Genomic DNA, 13,610 nt, shown 5'->3' on the forward strand with positions numbered 1-13,610 from the left:
GAGGCTTTCTACTCCCGTAAAGATTTACACCCTCGGAAACCCTGTACAGGGTCGCTATGGGTCGGAACCGACTCGACGGCACTTAACAACAAATTTGTATTATAAGATCTCTTCATAGATAACTTCCTATAACAAATACTAATTATGATAGGATCTTGCTGTTGTTGTTGTTAGGTGCCATCGAGTCGGTACTGACCCATAGTGACCTTATGCACAGCAGAATGAAACACTGCCTGATCCTGGGCCAACCTCACTTCTGTTGTCATGCTTGAGTCCGTCGATGCTAACACTTGGCCAATCCATCTAATTGGGGGGGTGTCTTCCTCTTTTTCTCTGACCCTCTACCTTCTTAGGAGCCAGTTAAAGATAAGAATAATATATTCCTTCCCTCACAATGTTTACAAGTTCATAGAGGTAACCATAATTAAATAATTCATTCATACTGCCACTTAATTGTTACCACCTCATCGTAACCTATGTAGGGTTTCTGATGTTGTAAATCTTTACAGGAGCAGAAAGCCTCATCTTTCTTCCTTGAAATGGCTGGTGGGTTTGAATTGCTGATGTTGTGGTTAGTAGTCCAGTGTTTTCCTACATTGCCAACAGGGCTTCTTCATTTAAACAATAGGAACATACAATAGCCTAGAGAGTGCTTCCTGGAAGAACTAATATTTCAACTAAAACCTGAAGGGTTTATAGAAATTCATCAAATCAACTTGTTTGGGGAGGGAAGTACAAGAGAGGACTTTGCAGAAGAAGAATGAAATGAAAAGAGTAGGTTTTTATGGGAGGAGAGGCTGAATTAGAAAACTAAGAGTGTTCCTTCTGGCCAGAATATCTTTCAGTGGCAAGAAGGAGATAAGAATGGAAGAGTGGACAGTTTCAAGCATCAAGAGTGTTCCAAAGTGTGAAAGATATACTTGTATCTTTGAAGGTTCTGAAAGGATTTTAAGCTGTCCTTTTGGAAGGATCATTCTAAATTCATGTGTAAAGTGGACGGGAGACATTGGTGACAGGAAGATAGTTGTGAGTAGGTTATCATAAGCAGCTCAGTCTGGAACTGGAATAACTGGCATTACCTCAAGTTGCCAAGGTAGTAATTTCTGTCTCTGCCTCTTTTCAGGGCTTCCAAGGCAGCGGTTGAAGAGACCTTACCAAGGAGCACTACGCAATAGATGCTGACACAACACACTCCAGGATAAGAAACAGTAACATGGCAGCACCTGTTTGAAAGGAATTACAAACCAACAGACTCCATTTAGAAAGGAACAATGTCCAAGAAAGGGCGAAACAAGGGCGAGAAGCCCGAGGCGCTCATCGTCGCCCTTCAAGCTGCCAACGAAGACCTCAGGACCAAGCTCACCGACATTCAGATTGAGCTACATCAAGAGAAGTCCAAGGTGAGTGTGGGCTACCTGAAGCTGTGCCCTCGAGAGTGATGCTGCCCATGGTCATATGCAGCATGCCAGCTCTGTCTGTGAGCATGTCCTGGTGAACTCTTACCAGTTGCCACAGAGAGAGAGAAGTCAATAATCATGTTACATGGAGGGAACTGAACACAGGATAAACAGATCACCAGACTGATCTGTCTCCCCAGGAAACCTGGTTCAGGAAGCCAGATTGCGTACAAATTGAGACAGTGACCCGCCTCCATACCAACTCCACCGTCATTACACCTACTGACACTTTATTATTGTATACTAAGACCTTGACCAACAAGCTAGAGGTCACAGACCAACAAATCTCCTTGTTCTATTTTATCTACCTCTTATTCCTTGACATCATATTCAATTTTAATTGTTATAGCCTCCAAAATGGATTCATCTTGAAAACTTAATAAAAAGCTGAATCTGCCAAACTCCTCTGCCTCCATCTCAGCTAAACCTTGCCCCTGGAGATATAGACCACAATATATAGATTATAAAGAAATTTTTTTTCATGATGCAAAATTTCATAAGGTAGTTTTTGTTTGTTTGATTTTTTAAAGAAGCACTTGTTTGAGAGTGAGAAGTATTCATCTGTATCTCTCCTCAGGGGGGAAATTTAAGGGTTTCTATCTCTAACTCCATTGGAGAAGGATGTCATGCTGGGTAAGGTGGAGGGTCAGAGAAAAATAGGAAGACCTATAACGAGATGGATTGGCCAGGTGGCATCATTGATGGACTCAAGTGTGGCAGCGGTAGTGAGGTTGGCCCAGGATTGGACATTGTTTCGTTCTGCTGTGCATGGGGTCGCTATGAGTCAGTTCCGACTCAATGGCACCTGACAACAACAACAACATTTCTAACTTCAAGGAGCTCTGGTAGCATAGTGGTTAAGAAACGGGCTGTGAATCTCAAGGTCAGCAGTTCAAAACTACCAGCTGTTCCGTGGGAGAAAGATGAGGCTTTCTGCTCCTGTAAAGATTTACAGCTTCGGAAACCCTGTACATGGTCACTATGAGTCGGAACCGACTCCATGGCACATGACAACAACAACAACATCTCTAACTCCAATGAGTTTCTCTATATCTGTGCTTCTCAAGAAGCATTGTGCATGAACTTGGGGAAATTTATTAAAGGTGGAGATTCCTGAGTTTACAGCCCAAGGATTCTGATGCATAGTGTGAGCCATGGGGGAGGCAAGCAGTCCAGGGGATCCTGGTCCAGGATGGTTTTCATGCTTCCTATCAACAAACACTGCACTCTTAAATTTCCTTCCAGGTCTGAGAGCCTACCAACATTTGCTTGGTATTAACTTTTCCCTGGATCAGTGGAGCACATCAAGGGACGCAGACTCCTCTCATTGTAGTAATGGCAGGATGACAAACCACATTCATGGAAAGAAGTGTTTCTGTCTGGAGACTGGAACCATAAATGATTGCCAATTTAGAGCACGTGAACCTGTGAGACTTCAAAGAAGCAGTGGTTTTGAGCACTCCACCACTGCCAATTGTCTACACATTCAGCCTTTAAAATGGGCAACTCTTCAGTTTACAAACCGCCAGCTGGTTATCCAGTGCTTGGCACGGGTGTCTAACCGCCCAGCCAAGCATAACTTCCCTTCCTCTGACAGGAGACCAGCCCCCATGTCTTCAATAAGAATCTTGCCCCTTTCCTCTCCTCTGAGGGTGCTCTGCCCTTCTCCCTCTCTGTTGCAGTTAATTACCATCCCAACTCAGTAGCTAAAGTGAGCCCTCCTTGCCTGTCAGCAGCAGCCCCTGAAGAGCACAGGGAATTTAGAGGGCAAACAAATTATAAAGCAGGTTTATTATAAATAACTGTGATGGTGTTTTCAAAGGACCAGGCTCTAGGAGAGAGAATAGGAACAATGTCAAGATGTATATTCACATTCCCTTTTTTGCTCAGGGGCTACGATGATAAAATGACAATTCAGTTACTGGAGAAGGGATTAGCTAAAGAATGGAAACCTTTGGGCCTTTGGGGCATTTCTCATTTTTTCCAGCAAGACAACTAATGCAGTTGACATTTACAGAATACCTGTTGTAAATAGAGCAGAGTCATCAGTGTTTTGGGCTGATAATATAAATAACTACAATTTATTGAAGATTTACTATCTGCTACCCACTCTAATAAGTGCATTTTATACTGACATAATCTCAGTTCTTTCACTAAGCACCTGAGTGGCACTGAACAGGATATGAGACCCATCTTTGATTTCCTTTTCTAGTATGTTACATAGGATAATCTTGTTGTTAGGTGCCATTGAGTCAGTATCAACTCATAGCGACCCTATGCACAGCAGAACGAAACACTGCCCGAACCTGAGCCAACTTCACAATTGTTGCCATGCTTGAGTCCATTGATACTGCCACTTTGCCAGTCCATCTCGCTGTGGGTCTTCCTCTTTTTCTCTGACCCTCCACCTTACCAAACATGATATCCTTCTCCGGTGACTGGTCTCTCCTGACAGTATGTCTGAAGTACGAGAGACGAAGTTTGGCAATTGTGGCCTCCAAGGAGCACTCTGGCTGCACTTCTTCAACACAGATCTGTTTGTTCTGTGGGCAGCCCATGGCACTTTCGATATTCTCCTCCAACACCATAACTCAAAACCATCAATTCTTCTACGGTCTTCCTTATTCACTATAAATAATGTTGTTGTTGTTATGTGCCGTTGAGTCAATTCCGACCCATAGCGACCCTGTATAGGGTTTCAAAGGAGCAACTAGTGAGCTTGAACTTTCTACCTTGCAATTCAAATGACTTTGCAGTCTGGTGCATTAACCCACAGTGCCACACCAGGACTCCATATAATAATAGTTGTTGTTGTTGTTGTTAAGTGCCATCGAGTCGGTTCCGACCCATAGCGACCCTGTACAGGGTTTCCGAGGCTGTAAATCTTTATAGGAGCAGAAAGCCTCGTCTTTCTCCCACGGAGCAGCTGGTAGTTTCAAACTGCTGACCTTGTGGCTCACAGCCCGATTCGTAACCACTACGCTACCAGAGCTCCTTATAGTAATAGTTTGTTGTTGTTAAGTGCCTTAAAGTAATAGTAGTAGTATTTATTTCCTAAAAATATGTGTGTTTTAGTTTGAGCAATTTGTTTATGTCAACCATGTTAATTGCTTATCTCAGGTCATCCTCATCATTACCCTCTGAGATACCCATTTTACAGAAGAGGAAACTGAGACTCAGTGAGGGTCACATGTCAGTGGAATGAGTTGACCCTTCAATGCCTCTTCCCTCTCTTAGAAAATCTGTGGTCTTGAAAAATATGAAAAAAGCAATTGCCATAAAGTCATTCTGACTCCTGGCAACACTCTGAGTGTCCGAGCAGAACTGTGTTCCACAGGGTTTTCAAGGATTGATTTTTCTGAAGCATATTGTCAGCTCTTTTCTCCAAGGCAACTCTGGGTGGTCTGTCTTAAGGTGCCATCCTTCCAGTTAGCAGTGTAGTTGTTAACCATTTACTCCATCTGTTGTTATTAGATGCCATCACATAGTGACCCTATGTACAACAGAATGAAACACATGCCTAGCTGTGCCATCCTTATAATTATTGGAATGCTTGAGCGCATTATTGCAGCTAGTGTGTCAATCTATCTCAGTGGGGGTATGCCTCTTTTTCACTGGCCCTCCACTTTACCAATCATAATATCCTTTTCCAGTTACTGATCCCTCCTGATAACATGTCCAAAATATGTGAGACAAAGTCTTACCATTCTCACTTCCAAGGCGCATTCTGGCTGCACTTCCAAGAAAGATTACTTTGCTCTTTGGCAGTCCATAGTACTTTCAATATTCTTCCCCAACACCATAATTCAAATGAATCAGTTCTTCTACACTCTTTCTTATTCATTGTACAGCTTTCATATGCATACAAGATAATTCAGAATCACATGGCTTGGGTCAGGTGTACCTTAGTTCTCAAAGTGACATCTTTCTCTTTAATGCTTTACACCAGAGGTCCTTTGCAACAGATTTGCCTAATACAATATACTATTTGCTCTCTTGACTGCTGCTTCCATAAGTGTTGATTGTGAATCCCAATAAAAGGAAATCTTTAATAACTTCAAACTTTTATCCATTTATCATAATATTATTTATTGTTCCAGTTGTAAGGATTTTGTTTTCTTTACATTGAGATGCAATCCATACCAAAGACTAGTTTTTTATCTTAATGAGTAAATACTTTTAAGTCCTCCAGCAAACAAGATTGTATCATCTGCATATCCTAGGTTGTTGATGAGTCTTCTTCCAATCTTGATGCCACAGTCTTTTTCATACAATCTGGCTTCTTATATTATTTGCTCATCATACAAATAGACATCATACAAAAAAGTATGGTGAAAGGATACAACCCGGCCACACATGTTTCCTGATTCTAAACCATTCCATATACCCTATTTCTGTTTAAGGGAATATCTCTTGGTCTATGTACAAGCTCCACTTGAACACAATTAAATGTCCTGAAATTACCATTCTTCTCAATATTCTTCATATTTTTTTTAGGATCCGTACAAATGCCTTTGCACATTCAGTAAACATATTTCTGTTATTCTCTGCTTTTAGCCAAAATCTGTCTGAAGCTAGCAATGATATCCCACATTCCAGGTTCTCTTCTGAATCCAGCTTGAATTTCTGGCAACTAGCTATAAATGTGCTGCTATAGCTGTTTTTAATTATCTTCAGCAAAATTTTACTTGCATGTCATATTAATGATACGGTTCGATGATATTTGCATCCACTGGGTCAGCTTTCTTTGGAATGGGCACAGATATTGATCTCTTTAATCAGTTAGTCAGGTAGCTAACTCCAAAATTTCTTAACGTAGAAGAGTGAGCACCTCCAGCACTACATCAATTTGCTGAAATATTTCAATTCCTGGAGGCTTGGTTTTCACCAGTGCTGTCAGTGCAGCTTCAACTTTTATTTCAACACCATCAGTTCTTAACACCATCACCACTTGAAATGGTTGAACACTGACCAGTACTTTTGGTACAGTGACTCTATGTAATCCTTCCATCTTCTTTTGATGATTCCTACAACGCTCAATATTTTGCTTATAGAATCCTTTGGCATTACAAGTCAATGCTTGGATTTTTTTCTTCCGCTCTTTCAACATGAGAAATGTTAAGCATGCTCTTCCCTTGAGGTCTTTGCACATTTTGCTATGATACTCTACTGTGTCTTTTAACTTGCCCTTTGAAAACTTCAGTAGAGTTCTTTTGCTTCCACATTTCTTCCAGTGATTTTAGCTTCTTTGTGTTCAAAGGCAAGTTTCAAAGTCTCTTCTGATAACCACTTTGGTCTTGTCTTTCTTTTATCTTTCTAATGACTTTCTGCTTTCTTCATGTGTGTTGTTCTTGATCTCATCCCACAACTATTTTGGTCTTTGGTCTTAATAATGTAGTGCATTAAATCTGTTTCATATAGTCAGTAAATTAATGTGAAGTATACTCAAGGTCATATTATGGCTCTGGTGGACTTGTTTTAATTTTTTCAGCTTCAGCTTGAATTTGCATGTGAGCAATTGATGGTCTGTTCCACAGTCACCCCTGACCTTGTTTTGGCTTATGATATTGAGCGTCATCTCTATTATCTCTTTCCATAGATGTAGTTGATTTGATTCCTGTATTTTCCCCTTGGATGGGTCCATGTGTATGCTGTAGTTGTTAGGTGCAGCTGAGTTGGTACTGACTCACAGTGACCTTATGCACAGCAGAACGAAACACTGCCCCATTCTCAAAATTGTTGCTATGTCTGAGTTCATTGGTGCTACCAGTTTATCAAGACATCTCGCTGTGTGTCTTACTCTTTTTCACTGACGCTCCACTTTAACAAGAATGATGTCCTTCTCTAGGGATTGACTCCTCCTGATAATCTCTCTGAAGTATGAGAAACGAAATCTGATCATCCTGGCTTCTAAGGAGCATCTGCATGTCTTTCTTCCAGCACAAATTTGTTTGATCATCTGGCATTCCATGTTACTTTTAATATCCTCTTCCAACACCATAGCTCAAATGCATCAGTTATTCTATGGTCTTCCTTATTCATTGTACAAATTTCACGTGCATATGAGGCTACTGAAAATACCATGTTTGGGTCAGGTGCACCTTAGTCTTCAAACTGACATCTCTGTTCTTCAACACTTTCAAATGGTCTTGTGCAGCAGATTTGCGTAATGCAATACGTCCTTTGATTACTTAACTGCTGCTTCCATGAGTATTGATGGTTGATCCTAACAAAATAAAATCTTTGACAACTTCAGTCTTTTCTCCATTAATCTTAGTACAACTGTGAGGATTTTTGTTTTCTTTACACTGAGGTGTAACCCATACTTCAAATAAGTATTTTAAGTCTTATTTCAGCAAGCAAGATTGTATCATCTGCATGTCACAGGTTGTTAATGAGTCTTCCTCCAATCCTGATGCCATATTTTTCTTTATGCAATCCAGCTTCTTGGATTATTTGCTCAACATACAGATTGAATAAGTATGGTGAAAGAACACAATCTTTGCACACACATTCCTGATTTTAAACCATTCATTGTCCCTTGTTCTGTTCAAATAATTGTCTCTTGGAGTATGTACAAGTTCCTCATGAACACAATTAAATGTCCCAGAATATTCTTTCTCTGTAGTGTTATAAATTGCTTGTCATGATCCACACAATTGAAAGCCTGTGCTTGGTCAATAATGCACAGTTAAGCATCATTCAGGTATTCTTTGCCTTCAGCCAAGATCCATCTGACATCAACAATGATATCCTTCATTCCATGTCCCTTTCTGAATCCATCCTGAACCTCTGGGAGGTCCCTGTCATTATACTGCTGCAGCTGTTTTTGAATTATCTTTAGCAAAATTTTACTTGCATGCGTTAAGCTTTTATTGTGAATTGAGTGATAGTTTACATGTGAGAACATCAGTTTTGTACTCATCGTATTTCATTGCTATGATTACAGTCCCTTCTGTACATCATCATTCAACAATATTTGCTTCTATTCCCTCTGTTGTTGTTGTTTTTTTTTTTAATGTACACAAAAAGACTCAGGAATATATAATCATTTAAACAGCACAAATCCACATTCTACAAGCCTGCTTCCTTGTTGCCAGCACACAGCCTTCCTCTTTCCATGAGTCTAGAATCCTCAGCTGCTGTTCTGTCTCTTTATGCCATTGTTTCTGCCTCTATCTCTGGTGTCACTGCTTCTCTGGATAGGGTCCCACATTCTGCTCATGTTCTTCTCCCTTGATGGTCACAGGGTCCTCTGTTCCTGGAATGTTGCATTAACTACTGCCCCCTTTATGTTAACAAAACATCTGCCTTCACAGTTGTGACAATCACAATTAGTCATGATAACAATTACTATTGAATCCTAAGAATCTTATTCCCACCTCCTTTTACCAGTCCATCTAGATTAGTTGAAAACAATTTAGTGGGTATTCTACCTTCCTCTACACACTCTGAAACTAAACTCCCTCTTGACAACTTGTAAGCCAGCCACTTTTTGCCTTTATAGCCCCCTCATTTTAGGTAGCCAATGTCTAAGTTGCCCGTCCCTATCAACCCTGTGTACAGAGGCGATAGGTTTGATCCTTGATTGCATGCATTATTAATGATGTGATTTGATGATTTCTGCATTGGGTAACCATCGGGTCACTTCTCATTGGAATGGGCGCAACTAAACATATAGTCACCATTTATCTTGTTCAAAATAGGAATATAAGCAATGAATAAATCATTGATCGTGCAAATGCTATCATTTAATATCCAGCATCAGTTTTATCACCAAGGCCATATTTTACAACTCTTGATCATTCCTCTTTGTTTCCAACTTTTGTATAGCAATCACCCGTAATTATCAATGCATCTTGATTTCATGCTTAATCAATTTCAGATTGAAAAAAAAGGAGTGGTGGTGGGAAGATTTGAAAGAAACTAACCTTGGGCAGAGAAAAGAAAAAGAGAGTATTAGAATTTATTTTCTTTCCCCAGTTATGCAAATATCAATCAGAGGCAAGAAGTGTATGTGTGTAGAATGGGCAGAGTATAAGAACATACTTCTCTCTTTTTGTTGTTGTTAGATACTCTTAATGACCCTGTGCACAACAGAAGGAAACTCTGTCCAGTCCTGCACCATTCTTACCCTTATTATGTTTAAGCCCATTGTTTCAGCTGCTGTGTCAATCCCTCTTATTAAGGGTCTTCCTCTTCTTTGTTGTCCCTCTACTTTATCAAGCATAATACCTCTTTCCAGGAACGATTCCTCCTGTTAAAATGTCCAAAGTATGTGAGATGAAGTCTCACCATCTTAGCTTCTAAGGAGCATTCTGTGTTTCTTCCAAGACAAATATCTGCATTTACAGAGTCAAAGAAATTAAATAAACATAGTATTCACAGTCAGCTTCTAGAAATTATCTAAAACAATTGCCAGGCTCTGATAAGAATGGATACACAGAAACGTTAGTAAGTAAATTGTGACTGGATTCCAGTGAGGATTAGATGATGGAAACTGAAGCTGTGTGGTAAATGAGAAGGAGTATGACTTGGTGCAAGGACACCTTGGGTCTTACTTCTGACCTTTGCATTTTGTGTTCTTTGGACAGCATTTTCACATCAGTAAAATGTATGAAATGGATGAATTAGAAGCGCTAAAATCCTTTCTAAAGACACCACTGACTTATCTAACTCTTCCTGCATTGGGATGGGAGTTGTTGTAGTGCTGGTTAATGTGCCGGGATGGTTGTTAGGATCCATCAGTCTCATCCCTTCATCAATCACTGATTCTAGACAAATCTGTACTCCCAATTCCATCTTCTCTACCACACTCACCTTATATCTGTTCCTCCATGTGGTACTACAGGATAATGCCCTGTGCCACAAAGTTGGTTTGAACTACAAGGCCCGTGGTTCAAACTTACTAGCTGCTCTTTGGAAACCCTATACAGGGTTGTTATGAGTTGGAACTGACTCGATGGCACTTAACAACAACAACATCTTAGATTTATCTTGTGTAGTTATTTCCTTGTTTATTGTCTATCACCCACACACAGATAAAATGTAAGTTTCTTAAGAGAAAAGAGATCCTGTCTGCTCTAGATGCTACAGTATCTCGTGTTTGTAGTACTCCACATATAGGATGTACTCAATAGTACTTGGATATATTTATATGCTTCTTAAAAAGTAAAATAAATTCCCCAACAACACTGTGGCGAAGTATCATTATATTGCTTGCTTAGATGATAATGCCCCAGCTCAGGTAAAGAAAGATTCCTACCCAATTTGTCTTGTGGACCGGCACTCAACACTGAAGCCATCAGTGTGTGATATTTTCCTCTGCTTGTCTCTTTTGTGTACACTGTAGGACAGTGATAAGCTGCTCAGTGTGTGAGAATGCACCACGGATTGCTGTGAGATATGAATCCCACCCCCTAGGTGCTTGACTGTAGTGGTGATGAACAACGTAAGTCCCATGACATATGGGAGCAATTTAGAGCCACATCAGGGAACAGAGGGACAGGAACAGAGAGCAAGGGGCCAGGCAGAGTGGCAGAGAAAGGAGGTAAATGTATGCACAAATTGCAGAGCCTAGGAAGGAATCAGCTCCAGAATTCTACTCTTGGAATAGACTCTTAAGATTTCCAACTACTTTTACACAAGCCTGCAACAAAAGACAGGGCTTAATTACTATTCTGATTTTACTGAGGAAGAAAATGAGGTTCAAATAGTTTAATTCATTTGTTCCCAGTGATATGGTGAATGTTGTTAAGTTCCATCGAGTCGGTTACGACTCATACAGATCCAGTATTGAATTTCCGAGGAGCGACTGATAAGTTTGAACCACCAATCTTGTGACTCATACTGGCCTGTAGTCCTGAGCTTATCCTACAGCACTGTACCTGAGTAAAGGAGAAAAAATGGAAATCCTTATTGTTAAGTTAATGCTTTATTCATTTTTGCACCATGCTCTGTTGCCTCTCGGGCTTCCTCGGTGAATCATCCAATCCTCTTGAGCCTTGCCTGACTGCTGTTGAAACCGCTAAGGTCAGGACCCTAATTTGGAATCGGCATTTCTTATTTTCAACATTTGTTTTACTGTTTTCAGTAGGTGTAAGTGGCCTACTGAAATTTAAGAAATAAAATCCTTTGTCGTTCCCCAGACTGTGTAAGACTTCCCTTAAAGGAAGCTTTGCCAGGGTGGCATCTTTCACTTCTATCACATCTCTTGTTTAAGAGGCATTTGGAGTACATCAGAATCCCTGCAGCTTAACATCCAAGGCAGGTAATCCAAACCAAAGCCTGTGTTAGCTTGTCTTGCCTTGATAACCTTTCAGCCCTCTTTCTGCTTTTGCTGGGTTGCCCAGTTTTTGATCCTGGATTTCTGAGATGCAATTAAAGCTCAGAACATCACCAACTTTATTTAGGCAGAATTTGCACTGATATTTTCTAATAGCCATATTAGAATTAGAATATAAGAGAAAAACACATGCAAGACCAATATGAAATCATTGTGAATTTATATCCCTAAAGGTAGGTAGAAAGGAATCTGGAGTTGTATCATTTAAAACCCTATTTAGTTTTACCTTTCTTACTCTGCTCCCCCCAAACACCTTTCCTTGTGCATGCACTTACTCCAAGTGTCTTCGAAGTTATTCTTGTTGTTGTTAAGTGCTGTTGAGTCGGTTCTGACTCATAGTGACCCTGTATAGGGTTTCTGAGGAGCAGCTGGTGAGTTTGAACTGCTGACCTTGTGGTTTGCAATCCAGTGCTAATCCTATAACACCACCTTTAGATGGTGCCAAAGTCAGGAAAGGAAACCCATTTTTATCTTTAAACATCTCTTTCTGTTTAAGAAAGTTGCTATTTTGATTTTAATAATAATAATATGTTGGTCTTACTAGTATGATAGAGGTATTTATGGTTGCACTTTATTAGCTGTACTAATATAACAGCTAATATAATATGTACTACTATAAACAGGAGCTCTGGTAGCGTAGTGGTTACGAATCGGGCTGCGAACCTTAAGGTCAGCGGTTCGAAACTACCAGCCGCTCCGCGGGAGAAAGATGAGGCTTTCTACTCCTGTAAGGATTTACACCCTCGGAAACCCTGTACAGGGTCGCTATGGGTCGGAACCGACTCGAAGGCACTTAACAACAACAACAACAACTATAAACAGGCGCTGTGGGCTAATGTGTCAGACTGAAAAGTCGTTTGAACTGCAAGGTCAGTGGTTCAAGCTCACCAGCTGCTCCTTGGAAACCCTACACAGGATTGCAATGGGTCGGGATCAACTTGATGGCACTTAACAATAACAACAACAATTATAACCAAAGGAGCTCTGGTAGTATAGTGGTTATGAATTGGGCTGCTAACCTCAAGGTCAACAGTTCGAAACTACCAGCTGTTCCGCAGGAGAAAGATGAGGCTTTCTGCTCCCATAAAGATTTGTAGCCTCGGAAACCCTGTGCAGGGTCGCTTTGAGTTGGAACCAACTTCATGGTACTTAACAACAACTATAACCAAGACTCCAACTATAACTAAATAGTTACATGTGTCCGATGTCGCATGTGATATGCTAGTGTATGATTGGCACAGTGGTGTAATCAAACCTCCTCATCTAACTTCACAGGGAGGAGACAGGAAAATCATCTTCAACATCAGCCCAAAGTTGATTCCTTATGAATTGCCAGTCAGATTGCTCTAGGAAGCATTGATGGCATTTCCCTTAATAACTTGTTATCTGAAAAACTTCATGGTCATGATACAGTTCTAATTGCCCAGTGTAAATATATCCTGCAGAATTTGAAGGTGGAAGTATAAAGCATCTTTCTCTTCCTAATCCACAGTGCCACCAGGTCTTCATGTTTCTCTTATGGGTTTGATCACTTGTTGCAAAGACCACACAGGCAGTGGCCACACATAATCACAGTTATTGGGTGTATTAGGACAGTGACAGGTCATGGGAGTCCTGGTATGGCACTGTAGGATGAAGCGCTGGACTGCAAGGTCAGTTTGAAACACAAGGTTGGCTGTTCAAACTCACCAGCTGCTCCTTGGAAACCCAATACAGGGTTGCTATGAGTTGAAATTGACTCGACACACTTAACAACAACAGGTTCTAATTCAGGATTAGGATTCCATAAGCGACAACTCAATTCAGGC

General features: G+C 40.6%; 1 protein-coding gene across 4 annotated transcripts in view; it reads left to right on the top strand.

The window, feature by feature from the left end:
* JAKMIP2 (janus kinase and microtubule interacting protein 2) overlaps nucleotides 1-13,610 on the top strand; it is a 307,935-nt gene that overhangs the window by 188,877 nt on the left and 105,448 nt on the right. For 2 of the 4 annotated variants that reach the window (XM_006874497.1, XM_006874498.1), the window contains one exon: nucleotides 1,124-1,400. The exons of 1 other annotated variant lie outside the window; for it this stretch is intronic. In XM_006874497.1, coding sequence (XP_006874559.1) covers nucleotides 1,272-1,400 — 129 coding nt within the window. In that variant the 5' untranslated portion in view covers nucleotides 1,124-1,271. Of the gene's footprint in view, nucleotides 1-1,122; nucleotides 1,401-13,610 lie in introns of those variants that run through there. One more of the 4 variants, XM_006874496.1, reaches the window with a different exon arrangement.

Source organism: Chrysochloris asiatica, unplaced genomic scaffold, assembly GCF_000296735.1.
Source record: "Chrysochloris asiatica unplaced genomic scaffold, ChrAsi1.0 scaffold00280, whole genome shotgun sequence".
In the NCBI taxonomy this organism is placed as follows: domain Eukaryota; kingdom Metazoa; phylum Chordata; class Mammalia; order Afrosoricida; family Chrysochloridae; genus Chrysochloris; species Chrysochloris asiatica.